Source organism: Branchiostoma belcheri, unplaced genomic scaffold (genome assembly GCF_001625305.1).
Source record: "Branchiostoma belcheri isolate BF01 breed outbred unplaced genomic scaffold, Haploidv18h27 scaffold149, whole genome shotgun sequence".
In the NCBI taxonomy this organism is placed as follows: Eukaryota; Metazoa; Chordata; class Leptocardii; order Amphioxiformes; family Branchiostomatidae; genus Branchiostoma; species Branchiostoma belcheri.
In genome coordinates, this window is record NW_017802924.1 from 496,683 (window position 1) to 512,457 (window position 15,775).

Below are 15,775 nucleotides of genomic sequence, written 5' to 3' on the forward strand. Positions count from 1 at the left end.
TACGGTCGTTTTATCTAGATAATTGACCCTTTGTTGACCTGGGTCAGCCATAGCAATACTTTTCCCATTGTTTTACATGTAGACCACGTTGACGTCAGTTCCACATATCACCGGACATGGACACCGAAGTTATGCCCCCCTGAGAGTACAACTTGTTTGGGTAATAAAGTTTGTAGTCCACGTAAAAACTTTTTATACCATCCTTAAATTAGGGTTTTGAAAATTAATAAGACGTGTTTTCTTTTGAAAGTCTTCTGTATTTTTTGTCACTCACGACCGCCTAAAATTTGACAAATTGAATTTGACCATACACAGTAAAATATGCAGAGTTTTGGACTCATATATCCACTGTATTCGTAGTGCGAATCGTAGTCTTTCAATTTACCAAATATCACACTGTAAAGCTAGAAACAAAGTCAGGAAAAATGTCCACGTCACACGGCTTTATCTAACGTGGGTGGCATATGCGATGGATCCTCTCTGGCCAATGGATACTGCCTGGCCAATTTGATACTGTTTTTGCCACCCTAGTACATGTATCTGCTTGGAGATTATTGTCGTCATACTTACCTACCCATCAGGCATCGTAAACCTTATAAACGTCACAATACGTCACTACGGTCTCTTTTCGACCCTTATTTCTGACGTCATAATCCTATTTACAGCTGTGAAAGTTTGAGATGAGTTTGAGTGGTCACGCACGTTCTGCGTCCCTCAACCTTGTCAGGTATTTCACAGCCGCGAAAGTCGACGTCATTTGATGACACGATGTTCAGTTTTCTCTTGATCAACGCTGTCTTCCTGTTACAGGTTGTAGCCAGACTCTTCGGCGTTCTGAAGAGAGGTGAGTGCAAGTTTATTTCCAAACATCTCAGACCAGTTTTGGTCACCTAAGACAAGTTCTGTAGCCATGTTCTAAGAACGGCCCATAGTATACTAGCCTCTATCGGGCTTCAGAAGCGGCTGGAAAGAGTAGAAAATCGACCAAATACATGTAGACAGATGACATGCTGGGGGGTCGGTCTGTTAAGTAGTACGTACTACATCATGTTGCCGCATCATTTACTAGTAGTGGACCTAGCCTCTAAGGAAGAAGAAGGAAGAAGGAAGAAGAAGAAAAAAAAAAAAGCTGACGTTGACGATTACTAATAAAAACCATGGACCACGTTCGCCTCAGTCTTAAAACGTCACAAAGTCAAGATCGAATGTCAAATGTCCTTGGATACTTTCTTGTGACGTCATAATTGTCCTTGCAGTAGTCGAAAATTCCGACATCAGGTCAGACGTGTTTGTTTGATCGCTCTGATTCGGCTCATATTTCCTACTGTAAAATTGACATTAGTCCAGACGACATGTTTGGGATTTTGCTGCAGTTCAGTCTGTTGCTTTTCGGACTGGTAGTCAGGATTGTAGGCTCCGTCAGAAAAGGTGAGAGCGGTGTTCCTTCACCAAAAAACAGTTACTTAAGCAACTGTAACGTTATGTGATTTTGGAAACGGTCAGACGTTCCTGGTAGCATCCACTACCTTTCGTCAGTGAGAGACTTGCAGACACTAGAGACACTAGAGACTTGCAGAAGAGTATCCAGTTGCTTGAATAACTTTTTTTGGCGTATCTTATTACCTGGATGTCCTTCACCGACGGTGTTCCTTCACTTCCGAAATCAGGCTAGTTTCTGTCCGCCGCTGTTCGATAGTAGGTGAAGTTGAGTCAGTGATGTTCTAAGAACACCTGTTGTGCCAAATCCTTGAGTTGTCACATACGTGAGATGTCAGGTGTTTAGGGCTAGGGCTAGGGTTGGTACTAGGGTTAGGGTTAGAGTTGGGATCATTGTTCAGGGCTAGGGTTAGACTTACGATTGGGGTTAGGTTACAAATAAGTTAGGTTTAGTCTCCCACATCACGACTAAACCCTTCCCACCTCTTGTCTCAGGTATATCGGAACCCCCCAAGTAGTGTCGGAGTCATGTATTTGGCAGGATCATGTATATGGCTTTACATAGCCTCTAACCGATTCTGATATGTTCTCTCTACAGCCGTGAACGTGCGATTCGTTCGCAGTGAGAAGTGTGCAAGTGCAGTGCCGCCCCCACCCGTGGTGAGGGAGCCTAGCGCCCCTGCACAAGAGTCTGGCACATCGGTGAGGAAGAAAACAAGGCCCAACGATGAGTCGTGCGCAACTTCAGTAAAGAAGAAATCCCGGCGAAGTGACCTGAACGGGCCTACCGACAATGCGAACCCGCCGAAGATCAAGGCTGCAGAGCCCGACAAACCCAGCCCCTCTGTACGGGCTCCCGGTACAGCCAAGGGCAATTCGAAGGCGACATTCGGCGGAATGAAGGCCGGGTTCTTGCTACAGTCTCAAAAGAAGAAGCCTCAGCCCAAGAAAGAGTCAGCAGCAAAGGCAGACAGCTCCAAGGCCGTGAAGGCTCCGCCTGACCAAAGTCTGAAGAACACTGCATCTGCGGGTCAGAAGGATCCCGCCGCCGAGGCCGGTCACCTGAAAGTGAGCCCCTCTCAGAAGAAGGAAGATCCCCAAACCCCCTTGGCCAGTGCCGGAGAGAAGTCGGGCCAGAAGCAGGCTCAGTCTCCGCGCCCCACTACTGAGTCCGGACAGACTCCCCACCAGTCATCCTCGTCAGAGGTGAAGCATGCTTTTTCTATTACTCATGAAACTCGATAATCCTCGTACTATAAACTACATCTGTTACATCTACAATTGAACCGAGAAGAAGCAGAACCTGTACATATGTAGTTTTACTATAGATATATTTAGTCTACCATCGCTATTTACCATGACCTGTACTTAGTTCGCAATGAGCAAAAATGTACAATAAAGGTCTTTCATTCATTCTATTAGCTATGTTTGTGCAATGCGGCTTCGCTACGACTCGCGCATATGTAGGGGGTGATGATAGTCCTTCTCTACAAAGTCAAACGTATATTGCTTGCATTAACATAACAAAGTGATAGCCTGTTGTGTAATATAACATCTGTGTCCATAATATCACCAGGGTCCATAATATCACCACCTTGAGAAATAGTGTGCTTTAAGATATTTTTTACTGCAACATACCCAAGGTACGAGGGGTGATCAAAAGTTCTCGGCCTCTCCTAGAAAACGTCATGGCAGTAAAATTTTCTTACGCTTTTTTTTATATAGTCCTCTCTAACTGCAATGCACTTGGTCCAGTGATGTTCCAGCTTTAATTTCCCCTTGTGGAAGAAGGTTGCATCTGGACCCCCCAGATTGGCCCATACCGCATAGATGACGTCATCATTGCCATCAAAATGTTGACCACGTAAGTGGAACTTGAGTTTAGGAAACAGGTAGAAGGCCCACGGTGCTAGGTCAGGTGAATTGGAAGGGTGGGGTTAGACTGCAAACCCAAATTCGTTTGCTGCAGCCACTGACCCCTGTGCTGTGAGGACAGGTGCATTTTCATCACGACAGCTCGGTACTTTCCTCTCCTTTTCTCTTTGATCGTTGTCCTCAACTGTCGTAATTCTGTTGAATAGTACTCCCCATTGATGCTTTAACCCCTTCACATGTAGTCAATCATGATTACTTCCTTACTGCCCCAGAGAACAGAGGCAAAACCCTGTCAACGGATGAAACTCACTAAAACTTCTTTGGGGGCCGGGAAAAATTCTTCATCCATTGTTAGCTCTGCTGTTTTTATTCGGGGTGAAAATGGTGAACCCAGCTAATCTTGGGTTACAAATGTTTTGAGAAAATTGCATGGATTGGACTGAATTCGTTCCTTGAATTGTCCAGCCTGTTTAACTTCTGATGTTCAGAAAACATTCGAGGCACCCACCATGCAGACAGTTTTTTCATCCCCAGGATGTTCGACAAAACATTGTGAACTGAGTCATAACACAGGCCAAAGAACCTGCTACATGTCGGACAGTCTCACATCTGTCATTTACTACCATGTGATGGATGGCCTCAACTGGATTGTCCGTGGTGCTGATTTGTGACATCCTGACACATGTTCATCTTTTGTGCTCTCCTTGCCGCGCTTGTAGCTAGTAACCCAATTCTTTATACTTGAATAAGAAGGGGAGTCATCACCAAGTGTCTTGACCATGTCTTCATGGATGTCCTTAGGAGACATAGTTTTTTATCGATATACTTGATCACAGCACACGCTTCTGTTGCGGCCATTTTGTAATTTTACCCTCACCTGCACCACTTTCACGGGGCGTCACGTGCTAATTAATGAATATAGAAAATTGCATTTTTGTGTGCAGTGATGTAAGATATCATAGTATACAGTTATACCAAAGAATAGGAGTTTGACCTTTATTTTCTAGGTGAGGCCGAGAACTTTTGGATCACCCCTCGTATGTACATTTGATGTGTGAAGGAGTGCATACCAAAAGTATGTTGCAGTAAAAATATCTTTAAGCACACTTTTTCTCAAGGTGGCGATATTATGTACCCTGGTGATATTATGGACACAGATGTTATACCAGTTTGCTCAGAAGTTTTATTACCATCATCTCTCCCCTGCAGACCATCCCCATCATCCCTGTCCTTGCGCACGTTCGTCCCATCCTGTTGCCGGTTCCAGGCACCAACCAAGCGTCGCTCATTTGGGACGGGAGCAGAAAGGCCCGTAACTTCCTGGCAATGATCATCGCAGCAAGAAGGGCTGCGGGACTCTAAATTCCCAGGATATTTGATTTTTGGGGTTTGGAAAATGGTTTTTGCAGCGCAGTTTGATTTTTTTTAGTTCCTCATGTAAAGCAGTAATAGTGACCCACAACTGGAAACACTTCTTGCAGTTCTAGAACGTCAGAACGTTTCGATTTGGAGGTTTCTGCAAGGGTTTGCAAAATTTTTTTTTTACAGCGCAGTTTTTTTTTAGTTCCTCATGTAAAAGATATGATGGTGACCCACAACTGGAAACATTTCTTACAAATATGCAGTTTTCTACATTCCGATTACGCTATGGATGTAGTCCGGTTATCTTCGGTATTCAATAAGACAAAAACCAAAAAAGAAAAAAAAAGTATTTTTGTCGTCATTTTCATAAACAGAACAGTATTACAAGTAGTTTCAACTTAGATGAGTCTTTCTCTACAAAGTCAAACAAACAGTTTATTTCATATGTTGCTTGCTGGTCCACTAACAAAACTAACACAACAAAGTGCTTGCTGGTCCACTAACAAAACTAACACAACAAAGTGCTTGCTGGTCCACTAACAAAACTAACAAAACAAAGTGATAGCCTGTTGCATAATCAGTTCATGACTTTTTTTAGCATCATCTCTTGCACATATATAGACTGTAGTATGCTACATTGTTTTTTTATGGTGACACGTAACTACGTCATTGCACATGTATACTACCTAGTATCCGTTCACTCTTGATTTAGATGTACAGAATTGTCACACCAAGGTTTTAATAATAAAGTTTCAATTTTCCCTGATTTGCCAGTCTGTTTTCGATGTCTTTTCTAGTCTAACACTTAAAATCCTGCGTACGACAAGTTACAAAATTTTATCAAGGTATCTTCAGAACCATCTGGCAGACAACTTGAGAGGCGCGACGCTCCCTGGAGCATGCGGTGCTGAGTGAGTGAATGAGTCTTGTTGTGCTCACACCTTGCAGTAGGAGTCATAGTCGACAGGAGGCGCGCTTGTATTGCTTGGATCCAGGTCTTTCATACCTGTGACATCCTGCTGCAGCTCAACCGATAGGACAATTGCTGTTGAATGTGTAAGACACAGGAGGAGCGAGTAGAAACAGATAACCACGAACCCACGACCCTCCAGGCCACCGTCCGACGCTCTAATGACTCGGCTAAAAGGTATAGACCCATCGTCTGGGACAGTTGGTCGCGCCTATGAACCCCCCACTGTTACAAATGTGTTGTTGGTTGCTCAGTTATCCCTTTATTCCCACTGACTCCCATAAGGCAGTAGACGTGCATATAAGGCCATGTTGATTTGATTATATGGATGACATCCGCGCGCGCATGAATTTTCGGCCGTTTCAAAAAAAAAGTTTTCAACCATACTGTAAATCGTACAAAACAGTTGCAAAATGAGCAAAAATATACCGTAAGTTACAAAAAAACCATACCAATGTCGTAGAATGCCAAAATCAAACGAAAAAAGACGAAATTGTAAAGAAATGAACTTGAAGACTAGATTATTCGCCAAACCATATTCTGTGCCATTTGCTCAACCCTCATGACCACGTAGATTTCATAATGAAAACAACTTTTTTTTTTTGCAAAACTTTTTTTTATTCGCACGCGCGCATCAATTTTGGGGTTCCCGGAGGATGTCATCCATATAATCAAATCAACATGGCCTTACGAGTTTGTCTTCCCGTTGCAAACAGGCCGCAAACGCGCCGAGCAAGCCCCTTTTTGAATTGTGACCTAAGCTTTATGAAAGTAACCGGAGGTAGCAAGTTGGGATTCATATGAAAATCGCCAGAGGCAGTTTTAACCCACAATAACAGTTGACATGACCCCACTAAGTGTTTGAGTGTCATGATAGAACGTTTCTAATTGTGGCATATTCTAGAACATTTGTGTTTCTTTTCAAACGTCATTACAGAACATAAATATTCCACGCCTTTTATGTCTACGCTGTTGTAATGAACTGAATAATTCTAGTTAGGAAATCTTTCAGGCCGTTAATTATGTTTGGGTGAATGTCAGTGACGGTGGCCGACGATGTTGGCAGACTTGTGTTCCGGACCGTGTTGGTGGCCGCTACCTTTCAGTGTACAAATGTATGTGTATATATATATATATATATATAGCCACAGCAAGTAATCTTTATGGATGACATCAGCGCACGCATTAATTTTCGCCTGATTTCGAAAAAAAAAATTGTTGCCCCGACTGTGGTCACCATGCCAAAAATGGGCACTGAGATGTCTGTTGCAATGCCATAATATGGATGGCAGATGAATATGAAGAGAGGAGACAAGACAAGACTCTGATTTAATGTTTAGTTTTCAAGTTTACTTTGATGCAGTGATGTACTAATTTTTCATTACTTTTATATGTGATGTTCCTACCGAATCAAAACCATTTGTACAATGATTAAAAACTTCTATTCAGTAAGAAATGGATGTTGTAGTGGTTGGCAGTAAACTTAGTACATTGTATAGGTATCATTTCTTGTTTCACAAGGTTCATGATGTCAAAATTTGAAAATGTAGGAATCTTAAGCTTGTTTTTTGGGGCCCGCCTTGTTTTTTTTTCGCCCTCTCGCATTAGTTTTGAGTCTGTCATCCATAAAATTTAATTGCTGTGGCCTAATCTCCAAGGTTCTCTGGGCGGCAAAAACAATAATTTGGAGCAAGACATTTTCTCACGAAGTATTTTGTTGCTGTCATCAATTTTGTGACAGCATTTCGAGCTTCCAGAAGCCACAGAACAGGTGCTTCATTTCGTAAATTTCAACGACTGTCCCTTCCTTATCATCATATCGATCATTCATGCAGTCGATGATTTTATAAAGCATTCACAAGATACCAGCCTTTCTGTGACATACTATATACATACATACAACGTTACTTGTTTCATGTATGTTTCCTTCGTCTGAAACAGAGCAAGAAAAGAGAATCGTCCCGCGGCCCCATGGCCTGATCTTGGGGGTAATAAAGTCACCGAACCAAATACAATACAGACAAGTAAAGCTTGGAAAACGAGACGACCTCCTGAGCGCATTTTCTTTTACATTACCTCCCAGACTACAATTGTCTTTTCCCCGCTACTCTGTGACTGCAGGTAAGACAACACCTTTTGGGACATTCGATCACCATGCCTGGCTCGATTTACTCTCTAGGCTCTTGTAGGGTTTACTAAAAAACCGTACCCTACATGGTTTACTTCCTTCTCAAATTAAATCGTCTTTAGGTCTTCTATTGGAATGTAGATAGATAAAGTAAGAATTAAAACGAAATGCGCGAAGGTAAAATGTTGACCAGCCGGGCTGGTAGTTGAAGTAATCGGTACCAGTGTTACTAGAAACCCTCCTTACAGAGCCTCTGTTACTTGGGCCATGGTAGGGTGACACTATACCGGCGCGGGAGTGCTCAGTCGCTCAGTTCCGTCCAAGTTTCTTCGGTTTTCTCATGATTTCTCCTCAAGGCACAAGACACAGTGTGAGTATCTTAAACGTATAGGACTACTTGACGCACCCAAGTACTAGTTTAGGGTTTGGGGGGTTCTTGGTAACGAGTCGCCGACTCTTTGCAGACGATATTTTCCACATGTACGAGAGGGCGATTTGTGTCTTTCGGTCGAAACTTCCTGACAAGATAAGTCATGTATTCTGTGCTTATTTTAACGGCGTTTGTAGACTTTGAGGTGTAAAACAGTCTGTTGTTCTGTTTACTGAGGCTTAAATAGACTTGATGATGTGGAGTTGAGCTTGGTTGTACGATATTTTGTTGATGTTTGGATTATGTTGTTGTGTTTTTGTTGTGTCTTTATTTTCATCTCTAAGTGATTTTATTTTCATCTCAAAGTCAAACATCGATCGTCCAATACTTTGAGTAGTACAAACAAGAGAGATTTTCTTTTAGGTCTTGCTATCTATCGTTTTTTTGTTGTTGTGTGTATCTTGCATTGTCGTCTTCTATTTTGTTTATTCCGGAATCTTTTGATTAAGTTTCTTGACTCAACTACGGAACTTTATTTGAGGGGAGGGGGGCGACTTACAAATTTGTAAATATTTGTGAAAATCTTTCTTGGGAATAACGATTGCATCTGCATCTAAAATTAAGCGAATAACACTATGCAGTGCTGACAGACAGATTTGACAAATGCACAAGTATGTACAGGTCTTCAGTATTCAACTCAACTCAAATTTTTCACGTAAATTATTGAAATTAACTGTTAGTCTTGAACAGAAATATTAATATAGACAACCACCCATCCAAATGTCTACATATGTTATATGTGCACACGCGGCGCACACATGCACGTTTGTGTGTGTGTGTGTGTGTGTGTGTGTGTGTGTGTGTGTGTGTGTGTGTGTGTGTGTGTGTGTGTGTTAAAAGATTATAATTTGCCCTTGATCCATCTCAAGATATCTGCTTGGAGATTGCTAGAATACTAGCTGTCAAAGCCAAATTGTAAAGATCTCAACAATCATTGCAATTTGTCGAAGGTTTTTAAATTGCTACTTAATTTACTCACTGACTCTGGTTGTGTAATCAGACTCATTTACTTGCAAGAGAAATAGACAAGGTGGTTAAGCTATAGGTGGTAACACATTTAGCCTATGTTTGCATATTTGTACACCTTCAGATGCCGGATGCATACATGACTATGTTTACCTTTGTAAACAGCCTACAGACTAGACAGAGTGATCTGAGTGCCTGTGTAAACGGTGTCTTTTGGGCGTAGAACATTGTTGCCATGGCAACTAAGTAGTGTTCGAATCCCATTTTGACCCAAGAGATGACTGTGGTAGTACATGAAGACACTGGCTAAAACCAAAAAGTCAAACAGGGATTGAGAAAACTTTAACGCACACAGGACAACCTGAGTTAAAATCTTGGTAGAGAACTGCAACCTTAGGTCCATCTAGCAGCATTTTATTGTCAACATTTGAAAATTACATATTATTTCACCTGACGTACATGTTACCTCATGTATGTAACGTTATATATTCAAAATAGCTGGAAAAAAAAGCTTTTTACAGCAGTTGGATACACATACTGTCTTACTTCTAGCAGTATAACAGAAGTTTGGTATTGTATTACCAATTTATTGAGAGTCTACGTAATACCCTATGGCTTGCAGATTGAATTCATCGTCACGTGGCAGTTGTAACAATACTGCCTTGACTACAGGAAGCATACAGTTTCCATATTCACATGGTGTAATTTTTCCAGGGCTATCAGGGTCATTGGTTTTTCTTAATGCACACCTTTTTTTCAGTCTCTACATTCCCTCTTTTCAAAATACAAAAGACGAAGAATTCTTTTACCACAAAGACATGAAGACTAGTCTTACCCAACGCCTATTAGCTTTGATCTGCTATGAAGTTAACTTTTGATTGAAAGTTAGAAAACTGTTAGGGATATGAAAAAGATGTTTCGTGTGAATAAGTAAGTGTACTGACATTGCCCGTTCAGGTAATATTTTACCCATTTGTGTCAGTTCCCAAGTTTAAATTCAAATTTTCATCTGTTTACCAAAGGAATGGTCCATTTGAACTTCCTTGGTCACATAGAAACTGAGCCTACAGGCCAACTTTGACGTGCCACAGTCTACTTAACCCAAACTTGTGGACGCAGACCTGCACGTATGAACTAACGTTCCCTGACTACTATCTACAGTGTGTGTGCTTGTTTGTATCAGTGTTTGTTCGGTGGCGTGATAAATTTTACAAACTGTAACAGTATCAGGGACAAACAGGTATACACAGACTTCATGATAGGGTGGGAACACACGAGTAGACTAACAAATGTCGTCTGAGATAATGCTTGTTCTTTCTGTCAAGGGACTTACATTTCTGTACTTAATGCACAAGTCTGGTTTTCTTAAAGTGATATTATGTAAGATTTTTGTGCCAAAACTGGATCATAATTGACATTTTCTCATCTAGATTGTCATTTTTGGTTGTACTGGGCAAATCCTGTAGATATGAAAAAGTATAAACATTACACTATTAGTTAACAGTTGTCAAATCGTGACCTGGCATATGCCGTATTGAAAAGAATAGACAAAATTGCATAGAAAAAATTGCACGCACTTGTCAGATCAGGGCTTGAAATGCTTTTTATCTGCATACCAGCACTGGTGAAGGTAACATTGAAAATTTTACATGCATCACTTAGAATTTAGAGAGTATGGATCATACTAAAAAAACTATCGCCATTATTTTCTTTACTTTTCATATGTGGTGAAAGTCTAGACAGCAAATAAAAATCCGCATACTCCAAAAAATATACTGTACACATTAACCCTGGCCAATGCGAGCCTGCCAGTACAATTGGACAAGTGCACTAGTACATTTGTAGGAGCAGCTTTGATATCAGAAATACTCCAGTTTCACCTGCACTAACCTGCATACATGTATGTAGGTGGTATTGGAGCCAATATACATACTTTGTACTACTGTAAAATCCAGCGCTGTTCAGTGTACACATGTTTGTTGTTAAGTTACACGAAGCTTGATGATAGGTTAATTGATTTAATTGAGTTAAATACTTTAAGCACTTATTGAAGATTTATGAGGTAGTTTATGGTAATCACAGTGACACAAACTCAGCCTGCATAGGGACTTCAGCCGATCAATATTTTGGTACATGATAAATTTGTTGACCGTTCTCAAGTGCTTGCACAAAGGGTGGGTGGCTGACCACTGTGACCCCACAGTTTTGTGTTGGTATGGTGGTCATCTAGAGTTGATAATACTCAACATTCTGTCTAAAACTACCCGTCTTACACAGAAGTTACATGTATAACAGCTTCTACAGGAAAATACTGACTATGAGTAGAAGATATAATTACAGTTTAACTTGACCACTTTTGCTGGTCCCTTAGAGAAGTTAGAGTCAATTTTTCCCTTCGACACAAGNGCCCAGAACACCACGTCTTGAGTCCGGGCTAGGTCCAAGCGCTCGTGGATGGCACGCAAGACATCGGGGGTTATAGGAAGTTTTTGTTTGGGACTCTCACCCTTGATCCGACGGATACCGCGTAGGGTGGTTTGTAGGAGCCAGTTATCCTGCAAGGGGTTGCCGTATCCCGCTTCCTGGTGGAGGATGCGTATAATGTTGAGGTAGTTCACCACGCTAGTGTATTTCAGTGTCCGTGCCAGGAACACCGCGTATCTGCTTATCGTTTTGGGGGTTGCCGGAACAGGTGTGTATTGGTGGAAGAGACAGAACCGGAGATACGCTCGCCGCTGGGACCGGTATGTCGCTTTGGTCGACTCAGCATACGTGCCCGCCCGGTAGTATCGGATGTCCGCATCGAGCGAGGCTTCACTTTCCAAGATGTGGTCTGCAGTGGGGAAGATAAACAGCAGTTAGGGACGAGTCACTGCACATGTGTCTTGGTCTGTACTGGGAGCCAGGAAGTCGCCTGGGTTGGCAAAACAGCCAATGTTCTTTTGACACATGTGGTCGGTGGCAGTCAACCGAAACTCCTGTATTCTCAAGTGTTCCACTGCAGTACTCTGGTCTTGGCGAGCTTCGGCCTGTGCGGGGTCATCAAGCCTTGACAGGGCGTCCGCCAGAGTGTTGTCCTTGCCTTTCACGTGCGGGCTTGTAAGGAGAAGTTGTGCTCGGCAGACAGCCAGAATAGCTCTCTAATGCATCGCATAAAGCGGGTTGACGGCGATGTGCCTTTGTTTATCGCACAGACTGAACTGTCACTGTCCGCGAGCACTAAGAGCCGTTTGCCAGACCATAGAGAGCCCCATCGTCTCGCCGCTAGAATGATTGTGTAGAGTTCCTTCTCATTGATGTGCCTATTGCACATGTCCGGTTCATCTTGACGCCAGGAAATATAAAACCAGTCCCCGCTATAAAACGCCGCCCCGCCGTTATCGTAAGCATCCGTACTAAATATTATAGGAGGAACTGGGTTTCTGTCCAGGAAGACCGCTGTCCCGTTGAACCTGGACATGAACTTCGTCCACCAGTCCAAGTCCGCCTTAGCCTCTCCAGAAAGTCTGGTGAAGTGCTGGGGGCGTCGCAGTGTCTTGGAGAGGTCAATAAGTCGCCGCATGAAAGTCCGTCCGCCACGGACAACTCGAGCCGCCCAGTTGAGTTTCCCCAGCAGGCTAAGCAGCTCTCGCTTTGTGACCCGCTTCCGCTCGCTCAGTTCGCATAGTAGGGTCCGCATGTCGCATAGTTTCGCACTGGGTAAGGAGAGAGTTCGCTCCACCGCGTCAATGTCAATGCCAAGAAAGGTAATCCGTTGCGTAGGGTACACCACTTTACGCCAATTTATTTCAAACCCTAATCGTGTCAGAAGGTCCACCAGGGTTTGGAATGCCAGGTGGCACTCCGCATACGTCGCTCCGATTATGAGAAAACTCATCTAAGGTAAACAACTATTGTGTGGTATCCGCGTCTTTTCATCATCCGCCTCACTGATTGGGAAAGTCTATGAAATACTTCAGGTGATCGTCGGGCGCCAAACGGTAGCTTTGTATCGAAAATATAAGTGTACTCACGCTGTCCGTCAAACTGCCATTTCAGTCTGGTGGCGTCATAGTTAGAAGGGTGGATTGGGACCGACCGGTACGCTGATTTCAGGTCTATCTTCGCCATGAAATAGCCTGGCTCTAACATGTTAACCGCGTCGTCAAGGGTTTGATAGGAGAAGTGTTCTGTTTCAACATAGTCATTTAAAGCTGTTCCCACGGGGCGACTACAGTCGTGGATGAGACGTACGTCGTCAGAATTCGCCTTAGGGATAGCACCTAGTGCGCTCACTATTGTCGGTTTCGTGTCGCTCTGTTTGTAGTTGCCTTTGTCCAGTTCGCTGGAGAGTTGAGCCTCGACCTTCTCGCGCACGGAGGGGTCAGTCGCTGACCTGTAGTTATGGCATTCTACAGGGGAAAGTTCAATGTTGTCGGGTAGGATACGAAATCCGTTTTGCACTCCATCTAATAAGAAATCTTTGTCGGGGTCGTTCGCAAGTTCGGTTAGCCATACTTCGCTGTTCAGTGGGGACTCCACGAATTGCTATTTTTGCTTCTTGTGCTCGTGTTGTGGATGGAGTTCCCCGCAGCCTGGGACGATACACACATGGGCTAGTTGCACGTGGCACGGCGGGCCATCCTGTCTGGTTCTGGTAGTTGACTACAGATCTCCTGACCGTCCGTCGTCTTTGCCCGTGCTGCCGCGGGTCTGCGCTGCTGTGGCCGTGCTGGGGGAGCATAGGCCGGCTTACTTCGTAGGAAGCGGGAGTGGAGGTGCTCGGAATCCTTGCCCCAGCGAAACTCATTGCGGTGTTGGATGACCCTGTACTGGTTGTCGTACAACATTACCGATGCACAATCGAACACTTCGAAGAGCTCAGAAACCTTCATCGTATAACTCAGATAGTCCGAGATATCCTGCCTAGTTTTAAGCTTGTTGTCCTTGATCAGAGCGTCCATGATTTTGGCATTAGCCGCAGACCACGCTGGAACTTTAATGGACTCTAGCTTTGGTTTGGTCTTGCTGGTACGTAAGATGATGGCCGTCTGGCCATCCCTAGCAATCTCGTGATCACTTTCAGGCTGAGTGTAAGAGTCGACGAAATCGGGTATAAGCAAGGGCTTCTCACCTGGCTTGGAAGTCGGGGAAGTGAGGTAAAACGACTGGTCGTCGTCCTTGATGACCTCCGCTGTGTCGTCGACTTCGGCGAGAAGGGCGTTGAGGGCCTGGTCCGCTTTTAGGTCTTCCAGAGTGACCTTCTGCAGGGCTGGCTTCGCTGGTGTTGTGACCTGCAGTTTCGCGGTAGCCTTGCAGAGTAAAGCGTACTGCCCGATCGTGACCTCCAGGTCTTTCAACATCTCCGCCGTCACACACTGAAGGGCAGTTGGTTCCGTGAGGTCGGCTTCCTCCATCTTTTTGATGGTCACGGACGAGAGTTTGGCCTCGGAGGCCCACGCCTTGAAGTCAAAGTTTGCCGACATCGCTCACTTGATTTTCAGCGGCCGCACCCGAGAAACGCAGGGTCTGAGTGACCACACTGGCCACGCTGGCCAGCATCTGTTGTAGATTACACAGAGTAGTGTCGCTTGTCCCCCCTCGTATGGGGGGACCGTTCGTTAGCTATAGCCTATGCTAAACAACAAATAAAGTAATTCTTTATTTTAGTCATAAAATGATAAACGGATAGTAGTAGTAGTAGCATGTGCATCTACATTCTTGTCAATTTACTATAACTTATAGTATAAGCATTGAAACTGTCCTTAAATGACTTGCTGGCACTTTCAGGCCTAAGGGCAAGAGTGTGGTTTTGAATCATCCAAGGAAGATTGAGAGTTTTGTTCTGTAGTCATTGTTTTCAGCCTGTGTTACATGTTGTAACTATCCTAAAGCATGGCCGGCATGTTAAGCTGATAATAGATGTGAAGAACTGTTTTTTTGACGTTCTAATAAACAATTACCGGTAAGCCCCGAGGAAGGTGTCTGATAGACATTGAACCGTAAGCAGGTGAGAAACTCACTGGTTGTGTGAGAAAAAAAATTCCTATATCCTAATTTTTTTACCTGTAGTTATAGTAGGCTTATTTAGTGAAGTGAGTTATATTATAAATTACAGTGTTGTTCATTGTAGTCACAACTTAGTTGTATCTTATTAAGTTAAACACTAACTTGTTAAAAACATACAATGTATGTTGTGAATGTTTTTCTGACTTCCTAATCTACAATTACCTGAATAGAGGAGAATTTGGTCTTTACAGTGAAAAATGTCCTCAAATCCTTCCAAGAATCTTAACCTAATATGTGTTAATCCCTCGAATCAGTAAATCTGTCAGAATCTGTCTTTCTGACTTCCTAATCTACAATTACCTGAATAGAGGAGAATTTGGTCTTTACAGTGAAAAATGCCCTCAAATCCGTCCAAGAATCTTAACCCAATAATGTGTTAATCCCTCAAATCAGCAAATCTGTCAGAATCTGACAAGCATAATAATGTGTAAATAACTTCCTAATCAACTATTACTGACTCCGTAGCATATCAATAATGTCTTAAAAACTTGTCAAGCATTTAAACGTAATAATGTATATAAATGGTTTTAAAAACTCTAAAGTGCTACATTTGAATATT

At 43.1% G+C, this 15,775-nt stretch overlaps 2 protein-coding genes across 3 annotated transcripts in view; both read left to right on the plus strand.

Moving 5' to 3' along the window:
* The first annotated feature begins 560 nt into the window (after window positions 1–560).
* On the plus strand, window positions 561–5,972 carry LOC109465132 (serine/arginine repetitive matrix protein 1-like). The gene is made up of 3 exons (XM_019762273.1): window positions 561–844; window positions 2,036–2,643; window positions 4,522–5,972. The coding sequence occupies exons 1-3, from the start codon at window positions 769–771 to the stop codon at window positions 4,672–4,674; spliced, it is 837 nt and encodes a 278-aa protein (XP_019617832.1). The 5' UTR covers window positions 561–768; the 3' UTR covers window positions 4,675–5,972.
* A 2,001-nt stretch (window positions 5,973–7,973) lies between these two features.
* LOC109465139 (dual specificity tyrosine-phosphorylation-regulated kinase 4-like) overlaps window positions 7,974–15,775 on the plus strand; it is a 66,375-nt gene continuing 58,573 nt past the window's right edge. Inside the window, exon 1 of one of the 2 annotated variants that reach the window (XM_019762286.1) lies at window positions 7,974–8,142. The gene's annotated coding sequence lies outside the window, so the exon portion shown is untranslated. The remainder of the gene's footprint in view (window positions 8,143–15,775) is intronic. The other variant, XM_019762282.1, reaches the window with a different exon arrangement.